The 27,391-nt window shown below is 33.7% G+C and overlaps 1 protein-coding gene across 2 annotated transcripts in view; it reads right to left on the bottom strand.

Annotated features, from left to right (window-relative positions):
• Positions 1-27,391, bottom strand: part of LOC127153510 (metabotropic glutamate receptor 7) — a 252,815-nt gene that overhangs the window by 30,879 nt on the left and 194,545 nt on the right. For both annotated transcript variants that reach the window (XM_051094594.1, XM_051094593.1), the window contains exon 8: positions 24,954-25,889. In XM_051094594.1, the coding sequence (XP_050950551.1) occupies positions 24,954-25,889 (936 nt within the window). The remainder of the gene's footprint in view (positions 1-24,953; positions 25,890-27,391) is intronic.

Raw genomic sequence — 27,391 nt, 5'->3', positions numbered from 1 at the left:
TGCGATGCTGTCTATGCGAATGTTGTCTGTGCGCGGTGTAGACAGCATTCAAAAGAAGTTGATCATTAATAAATATTACATAAAGCATATCAAATAGTCCTACAAACATTTCATGCATCCCACAGTCTAAGTCCATTAACTGATCCTCTTTTTTTTCTGTAATATTTGTATCATTCCTTTGTATTCGTTATTTTTTTACCTTAATTTCTATCTCTTTACTTAAAGTTCTGAATGTAAATGATACAGTAAAAATTTGAATATGCTATATGACTGGGAATTTTACTGGAATGCAGTTTAAAGGTTGAATTTGACATATATTCTATTTTATTTTGTCTAATTAATAGACTAGCCTATATATTGACGTAGTTTCATTTGTAAATCATTTATGGTCACACACGGGCATAAATACAATCAAAACTTCTGTCAAAACTTTATTGGCATAATTGTCATTTACAGTATTTGCAAAATATAGCAAATACTAGCATATAGGGCCTACAGAACGTTAGGCAAAGCGATACAAAATAAATATAAAATATAGCCCTAAGTCACTTATAATTTATTATTAGCCTATTATTATTATTAGTCTATTATTATTTTAATAACTGGTTAAGACTATATTTTGTTAACGCCTGACAATTAGGCCAATAAAGTTTTGACTTTATGATTGTATTTATGCCCGTGTGTGACGATAAATGTGTGTTTTCATTTACAAATTAAACTACGTGAATGATTCATTCCTCAGTGAAACACTATAATTAGACGAAACAAAATAAAATAATTCAACCTTTAAACTGCATTCCAGTAAAAATCCCAGTTATATAACATATATCGAGCATTTACAGTATTTACATATAGAACGTTAAGTAAAGAGATGGAACACAAACGAAAATAAAATAATAGGCTAATAATAATAATAATAATAATAATAATGAAAAAACAATCAGTTAATAGAAGGCTGGATAAAAACATCTTGTAGGCCTATTTTATTTGATGTACTTTGGGTAATATTTATTAATGATAAACTTCTTTCGAATGCATCGCGCACAGACAGCATTCACATAGACAGCATCCCCTGTTGTTAATATAATCATTTAATAATGTATTCATTTCTATAATTATTAATATAATAATTTCTTAACTCAAAATAAAATATTAATAAATCTATCTCTGATAATCCCAGGTTACTATGGTCACGCAGGTTTGTTTATGCATTAAACTCGTGGCCACAACATGACAATGTCGTTACCTCGACAAAATGATCTTGTGGCCACGACATAATATGACTTTCCCACGAATTAATATCTCGTGGCCACGACATAATATCACGTTCCCACAAGTGGATATGTCGTGGCCACGACAAACTTAAGTGAACCGAAGATGTCCCCTCCCGGTCACTGTAATAATGTTATTAAATACCAAATAACTTTGAACAAACATCATATTAACGTTACTGGAAGAACGTTTGTTTTTTCGAGAACCTTGCCAGAATGTTTCATGTTAGCTGGGATGTTCTAACTACTACTATTATTAATATTATAAGGATTTTCATGAAAAAAGTACAGATATTTTTCATTAAATGATTAGCTGGATCTGGAAAAGTTATGGATTGGTAATGAAAGTTTATTGGTCAAAAAGTGTGGGATCCCTAACCTTTGCAGTCATGTTGTAATCTCACCACCTTTGACACGGCAAGCAACACTCACATTTTCTAGAGACTGTAAAAATGTACTTTTGATGAGAGTAGTTTTATGTGCTGTAAGATGCAAGACTATTAAGAGTCTGCATCTGAACTACTCTTGTCTTAAATTTACAGTGAAAGCGGCTGGCTTTCAGCGGCTGTCTGGTGCTTTCAGCGTTTTTCAGAAAGTCCAGTGTTTTATTGTATCTTTGGTCTGAAGGGGGTGACGTGCCGTGAAATGTACCACTCCGGCAACTCTCAAGGCTGGAGTGGATGAAATTACCCTGGGCTCGTTCATTCCTTTAGAGCTTGTAGTTGTTTTATGGCTGTGTAGGTGTATGAATTACAGGTCCCATTTGCTTTGGCAGAAGGAAAGTTAATGTATAGTCTCAAACAATCAAATGTCTGCTTCTTTTCATATCCACGTACACGTCTGAACTGACTGAAAAATTAAATTCTTTGAATACTAATGGATCTTTCGGTCAATAAGACCCCTTGACGCCAGAGTTATTGGTTTGATTCATCCTAGCAAATCATTTACTGAATATAATAATAATAATAATTACTATTATTATTATTATGAACAGTGCAGATTGCTTTTAGGCTGTCTAATGTTAATTATAATAATAAAATATATTAAGGGTGTTTTTAATACATTAATATGTGGTTGCTAGGGTGTCCTGGGTTGTTGCTAGCTGATATTCTGGTCTCTAGCTATGACCCTCCTTGAAAGTTTGCCCGTTTTTACATCCCTACCCCAAGCGAGCAAAACTAAGACAGGCTGTTGTTTGCCCAACTTAAAACACAATATCCATCTTGTGGTGCTGTTTCCTACTGCGTTCAAGCACAAGAATCAGACCCGAATGCGACCTGTCATCATTCAGCCTGCATGCGGCATTGTCCCGCAAGAGCTTTCCTGAACCCAAACGCCTCAGTCTCACCCTTCATCAGTGAAATCCCACACAAGACTCCATCAGCGATACGTCTAATCTGTACGCTAGCGTCCTGCGTTCACAGCGGCTGATGAAAAACACCCCCAAGGCCTCCTTGAGCTAAAGACTGCGCAGAACTGCGTTTCACTGGAGCAGGTTGGGGAACTAGGCCACTTCAAGAGGAAACAAGAAAGCCAGATGCAAAAGAAGAGAGATCAACCTGAAATCCGAGCTCCTGTAGCTTTGCTTGGTTTCCCCTTGATGTTTTCTTCTGAGCGAGCAGCATTTCTGTGTTTTATGAGCGCAGGGTACCTTGCAACTGTGTCGCATGATTTAAAAAAGGCACTGCACATTGATGTATAGTCCAGTGCTGGGGAAGCTGCTTTGAAACTAGCTTTAAACAACTGCAAGCTTGTCTCTAGGTGAGCTACCCTTTCGAAAAAAAATATATTGATATTGTTACACTACAAGCTACTAACAAATGTGACTTTGGCCGCATTTACATCACTGGTTCGAATGCCCCAATTCTGATTTTTCCTCCCAACATGCCACAGATCAGATATGACCCATGAACATGGATCAAGCAGGAAAAATCACATGAATTCCCATATTCTCAGATCAGTTTCACGTGTCATTCATATGTGAAAACAAATGTGTTATGAATCGGCTGCATTTGCATCTAAGTGGACAGACTGGATATTCCCGTCAATGAAAGTCAAACGTCATTGAAAAAAAAACAAAAAAAAAAAAAATGGTAAATGACGTTGACGCAAGTACAGGAACTTGCTACTGCCAATACAGTGCTGTGAGTATTTGGGAGATACTGGTGCTGCACAAGTAGCATATATAATAACCCACAGCAGATCTATACAGGTGGAACTAGGGAGGTGGAGGGTTTCAGAGGAACTCTGAAAGTGCGCTGCGAACTGCTCTGATGAATGCTAACCCTTCAATGCCCTTCTGTGCCATTCAAACTGCACAAACTGAAATAGCGAATTAAAAATACACCCAAATAAAAACACATCAAAAACTCCCACATATTGCAAAAAAAGTTTGCGCTCGCATGAGGTGGTTTTTCAGGCAATTTGAAAAAGAACGAAAGGTGCTTTTCTGGCCACTACTTTTACACTGTAGCTGTGGGTTGTTTTTTGGTTCACGGGTTAAATAGATCTCCTCCACCCTAAACACAATTTCAACAGAGGACAACCACGACTGGACTAGTTTTGGTCTTGTTTCCCATTGGGTTGTTTTTTTTTTTCAGACCTGGCAACCCCTGGCAACCCTGTGTAAATGCAGTTTTATCAAGACAATTCTCTAAAATATTTTAGCATGGTAATGGATATGACAAAGTTAATGTATTTGGTCTTGGTGAAATAGATCTGCTATGCTGCTGCTGCTGATGGTTGCTGCTACAAATTAAGTACAGGAACTTGCTACTGCCAATACATACACAGACGAGCTGCTGTGAGTATTTAAGAAATACTGGTGTTGCACAAGTAGCATATATAATAACCCATAGCAGATCTATACAGGTGGAGCTGGGGAGGTGGAGGGTTTTTAGAGGAACTCTAAAAGTGGTGGTTTTTCAGGCAATTTGAAAAAGGAAAATCGTAAAAGTCACATGGTCACTATTTAATGTACTATAACCTACACGAAAACAACTCATACCGGGTCAGTGACACGGGCACCGGAGTGGATCACTTGGAACATCTGCCTACCTACCAACCTACCAACATCCGTGGCCATGACTTATCGCAAGAGGAGAAAATTACATTTTTTGTTGCATAACATTGATTAATGGAAACAATTTCTCAATTGTTTTTTAACGGCATTGCAAAAGTTTTGCGCAAATCTGTAATGGAAACACACCTACTTGCAACATGAACCAATCACCTTGTGCCAAGGAATTTAACACTGTGAATATTGTCAATTTGCATTGATGACCCATCAGCATGCGCCATCTAGAGTTTCATGACAAAATGTAGCATATATCAGATATGGGTCACTTTTAAAAGATGTAAGCTGGTCAGCAAACAATCTGATATAGCCAACAAATCGGAACTGGGCATCAAGACCTGCAGTGTAAATGTGGACATAATGACACATCATTAAACTGGAAATTATATACACTCCCTGATTACTTTATTAGGTACATCTGTTCAACTGCTCATTAACGCAAACATCTAATCAGCCAATCATGTGGCAGCAAGTCAGTGCATTTAGGCAAGTAGATGTGGTCAAGAAAATCTGCTAAAAGTCAAACTGAGCATCAGAATGGGAACAAAAGGTGGTTTAAGCAAATGTCGCATGATTGTTGACGGGCTGGTCTGAGTATTTCAGAAACCTCTGATCTACTGAGATCTTTACACAACCATCTCCAGGGCTGATAGAGAATGGTCTGAGAAAAAAGAAAATATCAAGTCAGCAGCAGTTCTGTGGGCGACAATGCCTTGTTGATATCAGAGGTCAGAGGAGAACGGCCACACTTCATTCAAGATGATAGAAAAGCAAGAGTAACTCAAAAAACCACACATGGCATCTGAGGTACATATGAAGAAGAGCATCTTGAACACACAACGTGTCGAACTGTGAAGCAGATGAGCTACAGTAGCATAAGACCAGGTGCTACTCCTGTCAGCTAAGAACAGTAAACTGGAAAAATCGCACAGAGTCATCAAAATTGGACAGTAGGAGATTGGACAAAGTCGCTTGGTCTAATGAGCCTCAATTTCAGCTGTGACATTTAGATGGTTGGGTCAGAATTTGGTGTAAACAACATGAAAGCATGGATCCATCCTGTCTTGTTTCAATGGTTCTGACTTGTGCTTGTGGTTTAATGGTTTGGGGAATATTTTCTCTGCACACTTTGAGCCTATTAGTACCAATTGAGCTTTGTTAAAACACCACAGCCTACCTGAATATTGTTGCTGACCATGTCCATCTTGGGATGGCTACTTCCAGCAGGATAACGCACCATGTCACATAGCTCAAACTGGTTTCTTAAACATAACAATGAATTCACTACGCTCAGATGGCCTCCATGGTTTACAGATCGCAATCCAATATAGCACCAATGAAATGTGTTGGAAAGAGAGGTCTGTATAACGGACGCAGCCAAAAAAATCTGCAATATGGCTTCCAGCACCTTGTTGAATCGATACCACAAAGAATTAAGGCAGTTCGGAAGGGAAAAATGGTCCAACCTTGTATTAGCAAGGTGTACCTAATGAAGTGGCCAGTGAATGGGTTTACTAGTACTGATTGAACAGATTAAGAAAAATCGAATTAATTGTGTTGCACTACAGTGCAATTTTTCAGAAAAGCAGTTACTGGAACAGCTATGCAATTTTAAAAACAGCTGAGCCACTATGGGCTACATTAGTAGCTAGCGTTGCTACTGTTACTTCTCAACCATAGACATTTGCATCTAAAGTTTTGTCACTACTCAAGTTCTTCGGGAATTGCTACTGCTAGCATAACAGCTTAAGCAAATATGCTACTGGAACTACGGTTCAGAACAAATCAGAATCGGAACAAATACCCAGCAAAAAATCTATGTATATTATTCTGTGCATTTATTTGCAGAAAAAGCTGTCTTCATGTGCTGTATGTTCAAGCAGATTGCTGTATAGTCAAATTTTAACGGCGTCTGCTTTAAACATGCTCACGAGTAAGGAAGCTAATGGAGGCAACATGCGGCTAATGAATTTGGGTCACACTCCAGCGGAGACACTCTCTAAGGTCCTCTCTGATTTTCAGAGAGTCAAAGACCGAGTTCTGTTTTCAAAAACTGAAAATAAATGGGAACACGCAGAGACTGCGTGCCATGAAAAACAGAAATCTTTTTTGGGGCATCACATCCATCTATTCAAAGGACTCTATGATGGTACGTTGCTCCTCAGTTTCTTATAATACTCGTCGGTCCACCACCAAACCATCAGTAAATATCAAACATTCATAAATTTCCCTACATCCTCCCCCTATGGTGCTGTTGCCATAGAGACACTCATATGAAATAGCCAGATTGACAAGCATGAACGATCTCTCTTCTACAGCAATGTCAGAGAGTTTTGTACCTCCACAGCAAACCCTTAAGAACAGACTCTGCGACATAAATAGTTCACAAGAGTGATAGCGGCGAGCTTTTAGTCGTTTTTAGTAAGGGAAAGTGCGAGACTGCCATTACCACATGCTCAACGGAAAGTGACAGACATGGAGCCCTGAGGGACGCCCCATTAAACTTAGCTGCTTAGCTTCACCGCTTGCCTGAAGACGCCGCCGCACAAACAAGACAGATTGTTTACATATCAGACATTTTTCGTGCAAAGCAGGGGTAACAATGCATTTTACTTAATGCAGGGAAAAAGGAACAACCATTTTATGAGGGAAAAAAAAAAAACACACACATTTCAAGGCCCTTTTCAGGTGAATTCTTTTTTTTATTAAAATGATTGACTGACTTTGTATCTCTGAGGCAAATTTAATTATAGCATTTTATGTAGCCACAAAACATGTAATTAAATAATTATAATAATAATAATAATAATAATAATAATAATAATAATAATAATAATAATAAAACAGATAAAAATATTGTTTAACATAATATGTATCCTCAAAACTTTTTTTTTTTTTTCATACACTACATGGCTTATTTTATCTCTCGCTCTTCACCGACATTGTTGTCTCCAAGTGCACAAAGCTTTTAAAAAATCTATATATATATATATATATATATATAAAGATGAATTAAAAACTACCAAACTAGGGATATAAAAGTGTCTGTAGATGAAGAATATAACATGACAAACCAACCAACCACTGGGACATAAAAGTGTCTGAAGATGAGGAATATAACATGACAAACAAACAATCCAATAACTGGGACATAAAAAGTATGTGTAGTTGAATAATGTAACATGACAAACAAACAAACCATTGGAATATAAAAGTGTCTGTAGATGAAGAATATAACATAAACAATCCAACCAACAGGAGTTAAAAGTGTCTAAAGTTGAAGAAAACAAACAAACCAACCAACCACTGAAACAAAAAAAAAAAAGTCTAAAGTTGAAGAATATAACATGACAAACAAACAAACAAACAAACAAACCACTGGGATATAAAAGTGTCTGTAGATGAGGAAAACAAACAAACAAACAAACATGAATAGTAGGACTTAAAAGTGTCTAAAGTTGAAGAATATAACATGACAAACAGTCCAACCACTGGGACTTAAAAGTGTCTGAAGTTGAAGAAAACACCCCAACCAATCAAGGAACACGAAAGTGTCTAAAGCTGAATATAACATAACAAACAAACAAACAATCCAACAGCTGACATAAAAAATTTGTTGAGTTGAATAATGTATCATGACAAACAAACAAACCACTGGAATATAAAAGTGTCTGTAGATGAAGAATATAACATGACAAACAAACAATCTGACCAACTGGACTTAAAAGTGTCTGAAGTTGAAAAACAAACAAACAAACCAACCAACCACAGAAACAAACAAACTAAAAATCTCTGAAGTTTAAGAATATAACATGACTAACAAACAAACCACTGGGATATGAAAGTGTCTGTAGATGAGGAAAACAAACAAACAAACAGAACTCAAAAGTGTCTGAAGTTGAAGAAAACAAACAAACAAACATGACTAGTAGGACTTAACAGTGTCTGAAGCTGAAGAATATAACATGATAAACAGTCTAACCACCGGGACTTAAAAGGTTCTGAAGTTGAAAAAACCAACCAAGGAACACAAAAGTGTCTAAAGTTGAATAATATAACATGGCAAACAAACAATCCAACAACTGGGACATAAAATTATGTGAAGTTGAATAATGCAACATGACAGACAGACAAACAAACAAACCACTGGAATATAAAAGTGTCTGTAGGTGAAGAATATAACAAGACAAACAAACAATCCAACCAATGGGACTTAAAAAAAAAAAAAAAAAAAAAATCAAGAAAACAAACAAACCAACCAATCACTGGAAAACAAAATTGTCTGAAGATGAAGAATATAACATGACAAACAAACAGTCCAACCACTGGAACTTGTGTCTAATGTCTAAAGTTGAAGAAAACAAACCAACCAACCAACCACTGGAACACAAAAGTGTCTAAAGTTGAAGAATATAACATGACAAACAAACAATTAAACAAACAAGCCATTTGGATATAAAAGTGTCTGTATATGGAGAAAACCAACCAACTAACGGAACTCATAAGTGTCTGAAGTTGAAGAAAAGAAACAAACAAACCACTGGAATATAAAAGTGTCTGAAGTTGAAGAAAGCAAACAACAACAAACCATCTAACCACTGCAATACAAAACTGTCTGAAGTTGAAGGATTTAACATGACAAACAGTCCAACCAATGGGACTTAAAAGTACCTGAAGCTGAAGAAAACAAACCAACCAACCACTGGAACAGAAAAGTATGTAAAGTTGAAGAATATAACATGACAAACAAACAAACCACTGGGATATAAAAGTGTCTGTAGATGAGGAAAACAAACAAACAAACAGAACTCAAAAGTGTCTGAACTTGAAGAAAACAAACAAACAAACAAACAGACAAACCACTAGGATATAAAGTGTATGAAGTTGAAGAAAACCAACCAACCAATGGAACGCAAAAGTGCCTGAAGTTGAAGAAAACAAACAAACAATTTGGATATAAAAGTGTCTGAATTTAAATAAAACAAACAAACAAATAGGAGGACTTTAAGTGTTTAAAGTTGAAGAATATAACAATAATAAAAACAAACAAATAAATAAACAAATGTCTAAATATCAAAACAGTCACAGTAGATATAAACATGATGAGTATCGAACCTAAACCCATACAGGGTGGTCCATAAAAACAAGAATAAATATGTTTAAGTTATTTTTCTTTTACCCTGTGGAAAAATCCAGCATATGCTGGTTAGGTATGTTTTGAAGCATGGCTGCTGGTTTGAGCTGGTTTAAGCTTAGGACAAACACATGACCAGCTTAAACCAGCTCAAACCAGCAGACATGCCTCAAAACACACCTAACTAGCATATGCTGGATTTTTCCACAGGGTTGGCAACACACTTTGTAAACTGAACTTGCTGGCTCATTACAACTATGATTCAAATGACACTCAACATTTAAATGACTCTAATTATCAACCACAAATAAGCCTCTCTGTAACACTGATTGAAAGCCGCTGCAGTCTGACAAAAAAGACACTGTTGCTTGCCATGCACACTACGTCTTTATACTTGTAAATGCAAATGTGCCATTTCAGACAACTCTGCTCAAAGCACAATAAACTTGTGCTACTGACAACCTCAAGTACAGCTGACACTCACTGGCAAAACTGTCATTTAAGTGGACGCTTAGCCCTTAACGGACTGTTTACAGCATATTCATTGCATTCTGTCTCTGGCATGGGCTACATAACATCCTGAAGTTTTTGTTCTTGTTCCAAAAGTAGGCACAGATGGAATTTGTTTTTCTTGAGTCATCATACTGCACCCAGACCGATTTATTCTGCTCTTCCCGAGAGGGAAACCACAACCTCAGCAATGGTACAGCACTGAGTGTGTGTTTTTGACGCCTTGGTATCCGGTTTACCAGAATGAGTATGATTACTTTCTAATTGCCATCTATGGATAATTTGAGAAGCGAAGAGGTGTTCAATTCAGTCTCATTATAGTCAAGTTACGGCTTTCTAACTAAAATTGGCAATAAACTAAAACTATCATGCTTAAAATCGACACAAAATGTAAAAGACGTATCCATGTTCCTGGTCTTACTGTGAACAATTCACCAGTTATCCAAAAATAATACTTAAAAAAAAAGAAAGAAAGAAAGAAAGAAAGAAAGAAAGAAAGAAAGAAAATAATAATTAAACCACGTTGGAACACACAATTTGACACAAAAGCAAAAACTAAGATTACAATTATGGCTCTTAAAATTTAAGTAAATGGGGCCAATTTCTGGATGATTTAAAAACAAAAATTCCGAAAGGTTTTCGTAATCTGATGTTGGATTACAAAACCCCAAAATTTCAAGTTTTTGTACTTGTCATAAGCGCACACTGAAATATTCCAACAAAAACAAAAATTACAAAAGGCTTTCATAATTTTATGTTGAAATATTCCAACGAAAACAAAAATTCCAAAACATTTTTGTAATATTATGTTGAAACATTGCAACAAAACAAAAAGTTCAGAAATTTTTAATAACTGCACGTTGAAATATACCAACAAAAGCAACATTTACAAAAGTCTTTCATAAACTCTTGTGTAAATATTCCAAGAAAAACAAAAATAACAAAACATTTTTGTATCCGCACATTGAAATATTCCAAAAAAAAGTATGAAAGGTTTTCATAATCTTATGTAGAAATATTCCAACAGATCCACAAATTTGAAAATGCTGAAATATTCCAATAAAAAAGAGAAAAGTTTTTGTAATCACATTTTGAAATATTTCAACAAAAAAAAAAAAAAAATGAAATCCTTTCATAATCTCATGTTGAAATATTCCAACAAAAACAAAAATAACAAAAAAGTTTTCATAATCCCACATTAGAAATATTCCAACAAAAACAAATATTACAAAGGGCTTTCGTAATCTCATGTTGAAATATTCCAACCAAAAGGAAAATTCTAAAAGTTTTTTTTTGTAATATCATGTTGAAACATTCCAACAAAAAAAAAAAAAAAAAAAAAAAATCATAATGTCATGTTGAAATATCCAAAAAAAAATAAAAAAAATAAATAATGAAGTTTCCGTAATCAGATGTTGAAATATTTTCTACAAAACAAAACAAAAACAAAAAACCAAAAAAACCAAAAAAATAATTGAAACGTTTTTGTAATTGTATGTTAAAATATTCCAACGAAAACAAAATTTCCAAAAAAGTCTTTGAAATCACAAGTTCAAATACTCCAACAAAAACAAACATTTCAACAAAAACAGAAATTACAAACAAATTTGTAATCGCATGTTTTGTAATTGCACAGCAATGTTGTAAAACAAAAGCAACATTTATGAAAGGCTTTCATAAACTCTTGTGGAAATATTCCAACTAAATCAAAAATGTGAAATTTTTCCTAATTCCAAGTTGAAATATTCTAAGAAAAACAAAAATAACAAAACATTTTTGTAATCGCACATTGAAATATTCCAACAAAAATAATTAAAAAGCTTTTATAACCTCATGTTAAAATATTCCAATAAAAACATGAATAAAACGTTTTTGTTTACACATTGAAATATTCCAACAAAACCAAAAATTGTAAGTTTTCCTAATCGCATGTAGAAATATTACAATAAAAACATAAATAAAACGTTTTTGTAATCGCACATTAAAATATTCCAACAAAACTAAAAAATTTACGTTTTCCTAATCGCATGTAGAAATATTACAATAAAAACAAACAGAAAAACTAAAAGTTTTTATAATTGCACATTGAAATATTCCACCTAAAACAAACATTTGAAAAAAATTTCGTAATTGCATGTTGAAATATTCCAACGAAAACAAAAAATCCAACAATATATGCAATATACAAGTATATTCCAACAATATTCCAACAATTTTTTTTTTTTTTTGTAATCTCATTCGTAATTGCATTGTCATGATAGCAAAGTTCTAAAATTGTATACAACCTTACACAGAAAAAGGTATACTGTTAACATTTTGTGGCTATACTGTTGAAACAGTAAGAATTTATTACATTTAAAAACTGGTCCCATTCATTTCCTTCACAATCAATGCCAACAAGTATTTTGTAGCCAACAAGAGGTTGTAGGCTCACATTATGTCAAATATACGTGTGGTACATGTATATTTATGTGCAAACAGCCGCAGTCTACACTGAATACTAATCAGCTTTCGACATGTGGGTGCCTTGCAACATCCAAGTGCAATCCCCATCTAACAGATGTACGTCACGCTGCTCTAGCTTTTATATTTATACATTTACCTCTTTTAATATCCATCACAGACAGCCCGTTTTATTGGGTTATGTAAAACATAATACCTGTCCAAGAGAGCATCTATAAATATCCCTTCTGTTTGGTTAGCCTGCAGAGAGATAAGATAATTTACCATTTAGAGCCTGGGACCCATTGACAGGATCCCTGGCCGCCGCTATGATTAATGGCGTGGTCAAATATAGCCAGCCTATTAGTCTCATGTAAAAAAGCATCTGGGCGCAAGGTGTCATGGAGAATACAAGGGCGGAAAGAGAAAGCAAGAGGGTTAATAAACAGTGATGCTACATCAGGCAGAACACAGCTGTAATCTGACCAGCAGGTCACGTTTTAACAGTAAATCGGTGTGCTGTTTGGATTCATGCGCGCTCCAGGTCTGACTGAAGCTCAAGGGTTGTTATACAGCAACAGACGATGACATATCAAGACAAGGAGATCTATAAAACTCCAACCTTGTCTTTGCACAGCTTCTGCAATGAACAAAAAATTATTTGAATTTATCAAACTACTTATTTTGTGAAACCTCATGTCGCTACTTTAAAAAAAAAAAACGAAGTATTAAATAAAACAAAGATTATTGGAGTATGTTCTTCAAGAAAATACTAATTCAGTCTTTCTACTTCAAAATTTAGTATTTACTCATTTAGTAGTTACTCATCTTTGAAATATACTAGCAATTTCTGAATAAAAAATGTTCCTTCACATTTTTTTTTTTCAGTCTACCATGAAAAATAGCTAGTTTCAAACACCCCCAACTATATCACCCAAGGTATTGTTAAAAATGATCTAATAAATGTTTATTGAAATGAAATACTACTTAAAAAAAAAAAATAATAATAATAATAATAAAAATGTGTATATATATATATATATATATACACACACACACACACACACACACACACACACGCACACACACAAATTAGATGCAAATGTAATATTTAAAGGAGAAGTCCACTTCCAGAATAACAATTTACAAATAATTTACTCACCCCCTTGTCATCCAAGATGTTCATGTCTTTCTGTCTTCAGTCGTAAAGAAATTATGGTTTTTGAGAAAAGCATTTCAGGATTTTTCTACATATAATGGACTTCATTGGTGCCCCGATTTTGAACTTTCAAAATGTAGTTTAAATGCGGCTTCAAAGGGCTCTAAACGATTCCAGCCGAGGAAGAAGGGTCTTATCTAGGGAAACGATCGGCCATTTATTTAAGAAAATAAAAATTTGTATACTTTTTAAGCACAAAAGCTTGTATAGCACCGGCTCTGGGATGCGCATCCACGACACTACGTACTATTGAATCACGTTGAAAGGTCACGCAGAACGTAGGCGGAACCACAGACCCAGTGTTTACAAAGCAAACGCACAAAGACTAAGAAAGTGCAAGTATGTTTGTAAACGCTGTTTACAAACAAAAAGGTACAACGATGTCGGACAATTCTGAAGTTGTAGGAAAAAACGAGATGGAGCTTTTCACCATACTCTACCTTTTTGAGCCGGAGTGCACGTCGGAGTACACAGACGATGAACTTAGATGTGATTCGTAGCGTTGTGGACATGCATCCCAGGGCCTGTGCTACACAAGCTTTTGTGCTTAAAAAGTATACTTTTTTTTTTTTATTTTTTTTTTTAAATGGCAGATCATTTCGCTAGATAAGACCCTTCTTCCTCGGCTGGAATCGTTTAGAGCCCTTTGAAGCCGCATTTAAACTACATTTTGAAAGTTCAAAATCGGGGCACCAATGAAGTCCATTATATGTAGAAAAATCCTGAAATGCTTTTCTCAAAAACCATAATTTCTTTACGACTGAAGACAGAAAGACATGAACATCTTGGATGACAAGGGGGTGAGTAAAATATTTGTAAACAGTTGTTCTGGAAGTGGACTTCTCCTTTAATTGTTAAAAAATAAAATGTAATAAAAAAAAAAAAAAAAAAAAAAAAAACAGGATTAAAAACTGGGGAAAGCAGGGAAACACTGGTTTTCCTCACACAAGTTTTCTTCCTTTCTTTTTTTTTTTTTTTGGACTCCTTAGTATCCGGTTTACCAGAATGAGTATGATTACTTTCTAATTACCATGTCTGGATAATTTGAGAAGTGGAGAGGTGTTCAATTCAGTCTCATTACAGTCCAATTACAGTTTTCTAACTGAAATTGGCAATAAACAGAAAGTATTGTGCTAACAATCAACATGAAATGAACTACAGGATTAAAAACTTTATTTAGACCCAAATGTTGGGTGTAAAAAGGAACCCTTATAAAATAAACAGAAAATAAAACATCTAAGAGTCTGACCTTACAAGATTCAGATTTCCTTGAAGTAAAGCCAGTTCTTTGTTGATTCACATCTGTCACCATATTCATAGTACGTGTTAGAAACATCACACTTGTTACATCTACGCCCATTAGCATTGAAAACATCTCATCTGCTTATTAAAAGTGTATGAAGCGGATGTGTTTTGCTGGACGCGTCAGCCATTTTGATTTAGAGGTTGGCTTTTGATTTGCCCTTCAAGACCTTGACTCCTTACTTTGCATATTGCAGCAAATGATCAGGAAACATCCAGTGTCAGTCCCCATTAGCATTAACTGATGCTGTCTATGGCAAATCACAGTGCCCACAGATATTTCAATGGAGCAAAAACGTAACCTTATTGAATAGTCATGATATACCTCTCCTCGTCATTGAATATTCATCCATATGGCACTCGAGTTCACTACAAATGACCAGGACTTCACATCAGTATTCTAATATGGAACTGAAAATTGCATAAGTAGATAGCTTTATATGATAATTATGGATTAAATCAAGGCCTTTGTGCTATACTCGACACCAGCTGTTTATTCCATATCCCTGTATTATAAAAAAGCAATCAATTCAGGCTTCTTAACGCGCCTTTACTGCAAAGTGTGATTTTAGAATCAATTCTTTATTCGTTTTCATCATCCAAACTCTAGTAAATTAGTGGCTTGTTTTTTATGTAATGTTTTATTTGTCAATAGTATGTTTGACATTAAAATCATTTCATTTCTAGTCTACTATTGATGGAAAACAAAATATAATTTGTTGTCAGTAATTTTCTTCACAAAGACGGGAGCAGATTCATTTTCTCTTGGCTATCGCTTTTCAGACCTTACATACAACCTGGAAAGGCCTCCAGCAGTACAGATGTTAGCATAAAATCAACAGACTGAAGAAAAAGCTGGCCGGCTTCAAAACAGCCGAAGTCTGTGTGACTTGAAGGGAGAATTTTCAATGGAAGAAAGTCAGGGTTTGTTTGAAGAAGACTTGGAAGAGTTTGCTTCTGAGGATTATGTTACTGAGATACAGGGATGGGAATACAGTGACTTATACACTGGTCAGCTGTTTCTGCTTTTTTTGTCATTCATAAATAAATAAATAAACTTTTTAGTATTTTTTAATAGGATATTCCAACAAAAACAAATAAAAAAAATAATACATTTTCATAGTTGCATGTTGAAATATTCCAAAAGTAGCCAAAAATCCAAAAAGTGTGTGTAATATTTCAGTTAAAACAAATATAATGAAAGTTTTTGTTATTTCATTTTTAAATATTCCAACAAAAACAACATTTATGAAAGGCATTAAAAATCTCTTTTGAAATGTTTCAACAAAAACAGAAATTCTGAAATGTTTCCGTCGCATGTTCAAATATCCCAATGAACACAAAAATTCTTAAAAGTTTTTGTGATATTTAAATGAAAAAAAAAAATACGACATTTAAAAATATGACATTTTTTGTATTTGCATATTGAAAAATTCCAACAAAAACAAAATTTATGAAAGACTTTCATAACCTCTTGCTGAAATATTCCAACAAAGCTAAAAAAAATGTAAAAGTTTTCATAATCGCATGTTGAAATATTCAAACGAAAACAAAATTCCAAACGGTTTTGTAATATTTCAACAAAACCAAAAATGTTGTTTTCATAGTCACATGTTGAAATATTCTAACGGAAACAAAAATTCAGAAGTTTGTAATAGTCCAATGAAAACTAAACATATGACAAATTTTCATATTTGCATGTTGAAAAATTCCAACACAAACTAAATTTACGAAAGACTTTCATAACCTTTTGTGGAAATATTCCAACAAAACTAAAAAATTTGAAAAGTTCTCCTAATCGCATGTTGAAATATTCCAACGAAAACAAAAATTCTGAAAGGTTTTTGTAAAATTCCAATGAAACAATAATTCAACACATTTTCGTAAATGCATGTTGAAAAATTCCAACATAAACAACATTTATGAAAGACTTTCATAACCTCTTGTTGAAATATTTCAATAAAACCAAAAATGTTCAAAATTTTCATAATTGCATGTTGAAATATTCTGATGAAAACAAAACATATGACAAATTTTTGTATTTGCATGTTGAAAAATTTCAACACAAACTAAATTTACGAAAGACTTTCATAACCTTTGGTTGAAATATTCCAACAAAACTAAAAAATGTAAAAAGTTCTCCTAATCGCATGTTGAAATATTCCAATGAAAACAAAAATTCCAAAAGGTTTTTGTAATATTTCAACAAAAAAGAAAAATTCAGAAAAGTTTTCATAATCATGTGGAAATATTCCAACAAAAACAAAAATTCAGAAAAGTTTTTGTAAAATTCCAATGAAACAAAAATACAACAAATTGTCATAATTGCATGTTGAAAAATTCCAATATAAACAAAATTTATGAAAGACTTTCATAACCTTTTGTTGAAATATCCCAACCAAAGTAAAAAATTTGAAAAGTTCTCCTAATCGCATGTTGAAATATTCGAACGAAAGCAAAAATTCCAAACGGTTTTTGTAATATTTCAACAAAAAAAACAAAAATTCAGAAAAGTTTTCATAGTCATGTTGAAATATTACAACAAAAACAAAAAATGTTGTTTTCATAGTCACGTGTTGGAATATTCTAACGAAAACAAAAATTCAGAAGTTTGTAATAGTCCAATGAAAACTAAACATATGACAAATTTTCGTATTTGCATGTTGAAAAATTCCAACACAAACTAAATTTACGAAAGACTTTCATAACCTTTTGTTGAAATATTCCAACAAAACTAAAAAAAATTGAAAAGTTCTCCTAATCGCATGTTGAAATATTCCAACGAAAACAAAAATTCCGAAAGGTTTTTGTAATATTTCAAAAAAAAAAAAAAAAAAAATTCAGAAAAGTTTTCATAGTCATGTTGAAATATTACAACAAAAACAAAAATTCAGAAAAGTTTTTGTAAAATTCCAATGAAACAATAATTCAACACATTTTCGTAAATGCATGTTGAAAAATTCCAACATAAACAACATTTATGAAAGACTTTCATAACCTCTTGTTGAAATATTCTAATAAAACCAAAACATTTGAAAAGTTTTTATAATCTCATGTTGAAATAATTCAACGAAAATAAAATTCCAGAAGATTTTTGTAATATTTCAATAAAACCAAAAATGTTCAAAATTTTCATAATCGCATGTTGAAATATTCTGATGAAAACAAAACATATGACAAATTTTTGTATTTGCATGTTGAAAAATTTCAACACAAACTAAATTTACGAAAGACTTTCATAACCTTTGGTTGAAATATTCCAACAAAACTAAAAAATGTAAAAAGTTCTCCTAATCGCATGTTGAAATATTCCAACGAAAACAAAAATTCCAAAAGGTTTTTGTAATATTTCAACAAAAAGGAAAAATTCAGAAATGTTTTCATAATCATGTGGAAATATTCCAACAAAAACAAATATTCAGAAAAGTTTTTGTAAAATTCCAATGAAACAAAAATACAACAAATTTTCATAATTGCATGTTGAAAAATTCTAACATAAACAAAATTTATGAAAGACTTTCATAACCTTTTGTTGAAATATCCCAACCAAAGTAAAAAATTTGAAAAGTTCTCCTAATCGCATGTTGAAATATTCAAATGAAAACAAAAATTCCAAAACGTTTTTGTAATATTTCAACAACAACAACAAAAAAAAAAATCTGAAAAGTTTTCATAATCATGCTGAAATATTCCAACAAAAACAAAAATTCAGAAAAGTTTTTGTAAAATTCCAATAAAACAAAAATACAACAAAAATGTGCAATATATAAGACAATTAAACCAATTTAAACATCAGTTTTAATTTTTCAAATAAATAAATGAATACATAAGACTCATTTTATAAATACAGTTTTTTGCTTCTATTAATATATATATATATATATATATATATATATATATATATATTATTATTATTATTATTATTATTATTATTTTTTAATCATGCTATTTTATTTAGTTTTTTTGCATTGTGATAATAGTAAGACAATGCATTAAATTTCAACGCCAGTTCTCATTTTTTCTCTTATTTATTTAAAGTTAGATTACATTTACTATTATTCAGTAAAATAAGGTTAGAATGCACATTATGGTGGTATCTGCTGTTCAAAATGTAATTTATACTGATATAAAAAAGGCATTACATTTTCAAGGTATTACAGTAACAATAATTTGATTGTAAAATGTGCTTAACATTCATTAAAAAGCAATCGCATAGTCTTAACGTTTATAAATTAAATCAGATTTTTTTGTCCTAAATTTCAAAAGTTCTCACTGTGCTATTTATATCACCATGCCATATAGACAGAACTACAAGAGTGCAATATGAAGTCTGCACCAAAAAAAAAAAAAAATAAATAAATAAATAAAAAAAAAATATCGTGCCATACTCCATCATAATATACCATAAAAGCACAGTAGAGTTGATGTGAGTTGCTCAGCTGCGCTTCCACGCTGCTCAATAAGATCATTTTGTCCACGCTAGATATTTTTATAGATTACTGTGATGTGAATTCGTCATATGTAATAGAAAGGCCTTGAGCTGAGACCATTTTCTTTTTTTTTCGCGGTGTGTGCAGAAAGCAAACCTATCACTCAGAGCAGAGAAACACACACTGATGGCATGCTAGAGAAACGGTAATGCTGCTGAAGGAAAAAAATAATTATTTGTCTTGAACACGGACAAAAATATGAAGTAAAATAAATAATATAAAATATACAAACATACAATTATAACCAGTGCAGATGCTCCACTATTATAGATGCTCCCTTTTTGTGTATTTTAGCGTCACACAGATCCATCCTGTCATTCTTAAGATGAAGGCCGGCTCGAAAACAATCCTAAGTGCCTTATTTTCACTACTACCGTGAACACAGCTGAGCGAAGCCATTATTTTCATTTAGCCGAGTTCTGAAAGACTCGCTTCCACAAAAACTCGGGACTCGTACGTCAACGTGCGCACCGCTTTCCCGCGCTCGTACAAGCGCGCGTAAACACACATTTCACAGCAGCGCGGCTCTGTCAGAACGAAAGAGCTTCATTTGTATTCCGCATGACTCTCGCCAGGTAAGTAATGACAAGAAGCAAAGGCCAGCATGTCACAGCTCCTCTGAGCTGGGACGGCCGGCTGACGTCAGGCTTTCACACGCCTGTAGGCTCTGGCGCAGACGAGGCCGCTTCTTCCCTCTAATGAGCTGCTGTTTGCCTCTCAGGACTGTACATCATCTCCGGTGTCCTCCGGCCGGGTTCAGGTAATAGTCACGGGAATCCGCTTCTATTTCTCTTTTCACTCAATAACGTGCACAGATTCCAGCGCACGATTTCCTGCTTTCATTTGCATTTAAAAAGCCGCGTCTTCACGTGGGGTTAAGCGTAATGAGAGTCGTGAATACAACGATCAACAAAAATGCCATGAAATGGTTCATTGTTCCGGCGACAAGAAGATTTTGATGCGATGCAGAGAGCAGCAGTGACTGCACGGCCTTAGTTCCGCCAGTGTTTTTTGTTTTTCTCATTAATTTTCTGGTTACACATAAAATAAATAATAAAAACTAAGGCAAACCAACTGAGATTATTCATTACAAAAAGAATAATAATAATAATAATAATAATAAATAATAATAATAAAAGATTTTCAAATTTTTATATGAAACAAACTCTTTAACTAAAAAAGCATTACAAATAAAGTTTTTGAATCAAAAATTGTAAAGTCATTAATAATAAAGACGTAATATTTTAAAATTAATTTCCAAGTAAAAAAAAAATAATATATATATATATATATATATATATATATATATATATATTATATATGAATACATATATTTAACAATAAAATGATTTGGGATATTAAATATTGAATAAAATCATTATACTTAATGTTATGAATTTAGAATTAATTCATTTTAAAAAGTAATATTTTAAAATTAATTTCCAAGTAAAAAAAAAAAAAAAAAAAAAAAAAAAAAAAAATATATATATATATATATATATACACACATACAAATACATATATTAATATATATGAATACATATATTTAACAATAAAATGATTTGGAATATTAAATATTGAATAAAATCATTATACTTAATGTTATGAATTTAGAATTAATTCATTTTATGATTTGCTTGGTTACTTGACTTCTCCGATTGCCATTGTTGTCGCTGTTAAAAATAGTTTTCATTGACTTTAATAAATCTTAAACAATAAATAAAAATCTTAGAAGATTTTAAAAAAAGAGCATAGATAGAACATCTGAATACATACGATTAGAAATGTTTTACTGAAATATGTCTACAATGCTAAAAGAGAAATAAAAAAGCTGAATAGAAATATTTCAAAATAATAAAAATGATAAAAGCAAAAAAAAAAAAAAAAGAAAGAAAAGTTTTTAAAGAAAACTTTAAAAAAACATCAAAAACTAGAAATCCTGCTTTACTGAAATAAGTCTAAGTACTAAAATTACTAAAACAGAAATAAGTTGTTTAGAAATATTTAAAAAATAAGGATAAAAGCACTTTAAAATGACTAAAACTGGAAATATTCAAAATAACACTGCTGATTGGTGGATTTTCTTTAGGGATTATGGGTAATGTAGTTCTTCAGTAGGAATTTATCAATAAAACATAATTTTTTATTATTATTTTTTTTATTATTATTATTGAAATCACAATGACTCATGGCTCTTACGGAAGCATAAAGCCTGCAGTAGCTCATAATAGATATGTGTTTAAAGGCTTGTATGTAATTGTTAAAAATAATTTTCTCTGGATTGAATGAATGGGACTTCCAGAAGCTGACTGTTGCACCCCACAGCATGATTATCAAGGCATAAAACAACATCCTGTGTGTTCTTAGAAATGTAATTAAAAGGTCCTAACGGATAGGAATGTTTTGGTGTCAGAGCCCATCATGGTATCCGGCATTGTTACATGCTCAGATCAGCTCGCTTTATTATTTAGGTAATTGCTTTTCAGTACCGGCACTGAGGAGAAAAAAGCTGAGCCATTCGTCTCGTATGCAGATAATGAGCAAATGTCCTTATGGTAATGAAATGTCTTTTAAAAGATTGTTGTGGGACATTGATTCTGATCCTTAACTGTGCTATTAATACCTATTTGCCCTTCCGTTCCTCGAGATGGCAACCCTCTCCCTGTGATGAAATATAATTTTTCATTTCTTCAGGAAAGGATGAAAAATGGATGATCTTAGAGGTACAAAAGCCGGAGTCTAGATTGCCTGCAGCTTGCAAACAGGTATTACAAAATAGAGCCATTACGGCAACATCAGCCTGCAAATGGATTTGAAATTGAGTGGAAAACCATGCGTGCGCCGGGTTAGACTCTTAGCTGCCTTGAAGGGAATTATAGCGAGTAAAATATTCACGCCCCAAAAAAGGGCAAAAGTAAATGAAAGAAAGGGTGACACCTAGACCAATACGCTTTCAATTGCCTAGACTAAAAAGACGCAAATCAGGTTTTCACCAAGAAAAATAAGGCCTACAAGTAAAAGATCTTTATTAAAGCTACTCCAGGAGTACATTTTCCCTTCACGTTATTTGCAAAATTCAATTCCACGCAGAAAGTGATTCCATTGGCTGAAAGATCTTGCTTTGGGAATTTTATTATTATCATGTTTAATTTTATTATTAAATAATATTTGAATAATTGTTCATATTTGAAAAAAAAAAAAAAAAAAAAAAACGTCATGTTACTCGAAAACAACATAAAACAACAAAAACAACAATGCAAAACATCAATAAATAAATAAATAACAAAACAAAACAAAAAACAACACGAAAGAACATAAAACACAACATAAAACATCAAAACAACACAAAACATCAAAAACGAATAAATATAAACTAAACAAAAAACTAAATAAATTACTAAACAAAACAACAAAAAAGGCCTATTTCTCTCATATATTGTTCACAAATCTGTCTAAATCTGTGTTAGTGAGCGCTTCTCCTTTGCCGAGATAATCCATCCACCTCACAGGTGTGGCATATCAAGAAGCTGATTAGACCGCATGATTATTACACAGGTGTGCCTTAGGCTGGCCACAATAAAAGGCCACTTTAAAATGTGCAGTTTTACTGTGTTGGGGGAGTCCGAAAACCAGTCAGTATCTGGTGTGACCACCATTTGCCTCACGTGGTGCAACACAACTCCTTCGCATAGAGTTGATCATGTTGTTGATTGTGGCCTGTGGAATGTTGGTCCACTCCTCTTCAATGGCTGTGCAAAGTTGCTGGATATTGGCAGGAACTGGAACACGCTGTCATATACACCAATTTAGAGCATCCCAAACATGCAAAATGGTGACATGTCTGGTGAGTATGCTGGCCATGCAAGAACTGGGATGTTTTCAGCTTCCAGTAATTGTGTACAGATCCTTGCAACATGGGGCCATGCATTATCATGCTGCAATATGAGGTGATGGTCGTGAATGAATGGCACAACAATGGGCCTCAGGATCTCATCACGTTATCTCTGTGCATTCAAAACGCCATCAATAAAACCCCACTGCCACCATGGCCCACTCGATCCATACTATTGACATCAGCAAACCGCTCACCCACACAACGCCATACACACTGTCTGCCATCTTCCCTGTACATTGAAAACCGGGATTCATCTGTGAAGAGGACACCTCTTCACAGTGCCAGATGCCGTCGAATGTGAGCATTTGCCCACTCAAGTCGGTTATGACGATGAACTGCAGTCAGGTCGAGACCCTGATGAGGACGACAAGCATGCAGATGAGCTTCCCTGAGACGGTTTCTGACAGTTTGTGCAGAAATTCTTTGGTTATGCAAACCAATTGTTGCAGCAGCTGTATGGGTGGCTGGTCTCAGACGATCTTGGAGGTGAAGATGCTGGATGTGGAGGTCCTGGGATGGTGTGGTTACATAGGGTCTGTGGTTTTGAGGCCGGTTGGATGTACTGCCAAATTCTCTGAAATGCCTTTGGAGATGGCTTATGGTAGAGAAATGAACATTCAATTCACTGCCAACAGCTCTGGTGGACATTCCTGCTGTCAGCATGCCAATTGCAAGCTCCCTCAAAACTTGCGACATCTGTGGCATTGTGCTGTGTGATAAAACTGCACATTTTAGAGTGGCCTTTTATTGTGGCCAGCCTAAGGCACACCTGTGCAATAATCATGCTGTCTAATCAGCATCTTGATATGCCACACCTGTGAGGTGGATGGATTATCTCAGCAAAGGAGAAGTGCTCACTAACACGGATTTAGACAGATTTGGGAACAATATTTGAGAAATAGGCCTTTTGTGTACATAGAAAAAGTCTTAGATCTTTGAGTTCAGCTCATGAAAGTGTTGTGTTTATAATTTTGGTCAGTGTATTTGTGAAATTTACTTGCAAAAAGTGAAAACTTTGCTAGTATAAAATAATGAATAAAAACTTTTTTTCTTAAATTTTATTAAAAAAAAAAAAAATATATGATGAATTTGTTTTACTCTTTTGTTGGTATCTTGACTTTTCTGATTGGCATTTTTGTTATTGTTAAACTAAAACTATTAACAAGTAAAGCCGAAACAAAATAGGAATATTAAAAGAAAAACTTATAAAAACTTTAAAAAAAACAAGCATGATAAAAAACTAGTAATGCTGATCTTTAAGTCTAGGTATTGAAATGACTAAAACAGAAATACAAAGCTAAATAAAAATATTTCAAAATAGTAAAAATGATGAAAGCACATAAAATTACTAAAACTGAATTTACTAAAATGTTAATTCTCCAACTGGATATACTGTAGCATCGCTGCTACAAAATAATATTAATGAACATATCTAATTTGTAAACCCATTTCCTCCTTTCTGGCTTTCACATACAAAATAAGAGCTTTTATGTTTAGAACGAGACAAGAGTGAATAAAAAACTGATGGAATATCATTTTTTTCTGTGAAATATTGAGTAAAATCAACAAGCGAAAACCGATGCACATTGTAAAAAGTACTAAAACAAGCATTACCTTTTCTGCAGATTGTGCCGTCCCAAAGAAAATGGGAATGAAGGCAAGCCACACAATGCAGGTGGTGTACATGGTGAAGCCGATGGGTTTGGCTTCATTGAAGTTCTCTGGAACGCCTCGCGTCTTGATGGCGTAAACCGTACATGTTACCATCAGCAAGATGCTGTATCCTAGAGAGCAAATGATTTGTAGGTCCGTAATGTCACACTTGAGAACCCCTCGGGCTTTGTCTGGGTTTATGGTCTTCTGCTCGTCGTAATCGATTATGGTGTTCGGAGGATCCACTCCGAACCATATGAGGACTCCTAAGAGCTGGACGGAGATAAGACTGGACGTGATGGCTAACTGAGAAGTCGGGCTGATCAGTTTAGGTGGAGTAACCGACTTCTTCCCTTCCTCGAAGATGCGGTAAATTCGATTGGTCTTAGTGAGGAGCGCAGCGTAGCTAATACACATTCCCAACCCAAGGAAGATTCGTCTGAAGGAGCAAACGGCTATGTCCGGAGTGGCGATCATTACAAACGTGATGATGTAACACAGGAAAATCCCGGTTAGCAGAACGTAGCTGAGCTCTCTCCCCGACGCTCGTACGATCGGGGTGTCGTTGTAGCGGATGAACGTCGCCATAACGAAGATGGTGGCGATGATGCCGAGCATAGCCAGGAAGACGGGAATGACGGCCCAGGGTGAATGCCACTCCAGCTTGACGATCGGGATAGGCTGGCAGCCCGTCCGGTTGGCATTCGGACGCTTGTTGTAAGGGCACAGCCTGCAGGACGTCTCATCGTACTGGTACTGGTAGCCATCGCAAGGCTCACAGTGCCAGCAGCACGGCATGCCTTTCACCATCTTCTTGCGCTGACCTGTCTTACAGGGATGACTGCAGACCGAGCTGGGTATTTCCATCTCACCGTTGGGCCACTGCATCTCATCGATCTGCAAAGAAACGGAGACAATTCGGCATTTGGGTCAATGACATTGACGTTCTTTTCTTTTTTTCTACTATATTTTTACAAAAATACAGAATATAGAAAAATACAAAAATTATATGTGCTGACTTAAATACACCACTTTATCAATGAGTTCTACATTTCTGCATTTAGTTGAATTTGTTGTTTGTTTTTTTTTAGAGGTGAAAAAATAGTATAATAGATCCCAGTCAGATAATAAAGAAAAAAAAATAATTCAATTAAATTCAATTCGATTCTTGAATCATTGTCATGTGGTTCGAACAACATTAAGATTGACGCAAGGAAAAAAACTAAACAGCACAACATAAAACACACACATAAAAACAAAACACAACAACATCAAACAGAAAAGGACTAAAAAACCCCTCCAAAACAACATGCAATAACAAAAAACAAGCAAACAAAAAAACAATGTTAAATAAGAACAAAAACAAAAAACAAAAACACAACACACAATACAACAACAACAACAACAAAAAGACAGAAGAAGACAGAACACAAAAAGAACACAAAAAACTCAAAAAAAAAAAAAAATGAAACAACAAAAATAAAACAAAACAATGACACAATGACACAACACACAAAACAAAAACAACCACAAAAAAATACCAAAGCACAACAACATAAAACACAAAAGAATCCAACAAAAAAAAAAAACTCCAAAACAACATGAAACAACAAAAATAAAACAAAAACACACCACAAAACAACAAAATAAAACAATACAACACAAGAACAAAAAGCAAAAAACAAAAACACTAACCAAGACACAACATAAAACGAGGAAGAAAAACAAACTCCAAAACAACATGAAGCAACAAAAATAAAACAAAAACACCACAAAAAAACAAAAACAAAACAATATGAAACAACAAGAAAAAAACTAAAAAGTACAACACAACATAAAACACAAAGGAACAAAAAACTCCAAAACAATGTGAAACACCGAAATAAAACAATACGACACAAGAACGCAAGACAAAACAAAAGCACAACAAACAAAACACAACCGCAAAGAACAAAAACCCCAAAACAACAAAATAAAACAATATGATAAAACAAGAAAAGAACAAAAGCACAAAACAAAACAAAAACAAAACAAGACAAAAAATAAACAAACAACGACAAACCACAAAAGAAAAAAAAATCAAAAACAACATGAACACAACACAAAACAACAAATATAAAAAATACAAAACAATAAGAACAAAATCACAGAACAAACAAAAACATAAAAAACATGAACACAGCACAAAGAACAAAAACAATACAACACAAAAACACAACAACATAAACCACAACAGAAGAACAACAACAACAACAAAACACAAACACAACACAAAACAATAAAAACAAAACAATACAACACAACATGAACATAATACAAAAATACAAAACTAAACAAACTCATTAAACACATTAAAACAACAAAACAAAACCATACAAAAACACACATAAAAAATAAAA

The sequence above is a fragment of the Labeo rohita genome, chromosome 22, assembly GCF_022985175.1.
Source record: "Labeo rohita strain BAU-BD-2019 chromosome 22, IGBB_LRoh.1.0, whole genome shotgun sequence".
NCBI lineage: Eukaryota > Metazoa > Chordata > Actinopteri > Cypriniformes > Cyprinidae > Labeo > Labeo rohita.
The sequence above is the reverse complement of the archived record's forward strand: the minus strand, read 5'-3'. Positions and strand labels throughout refer to the sequence as shown.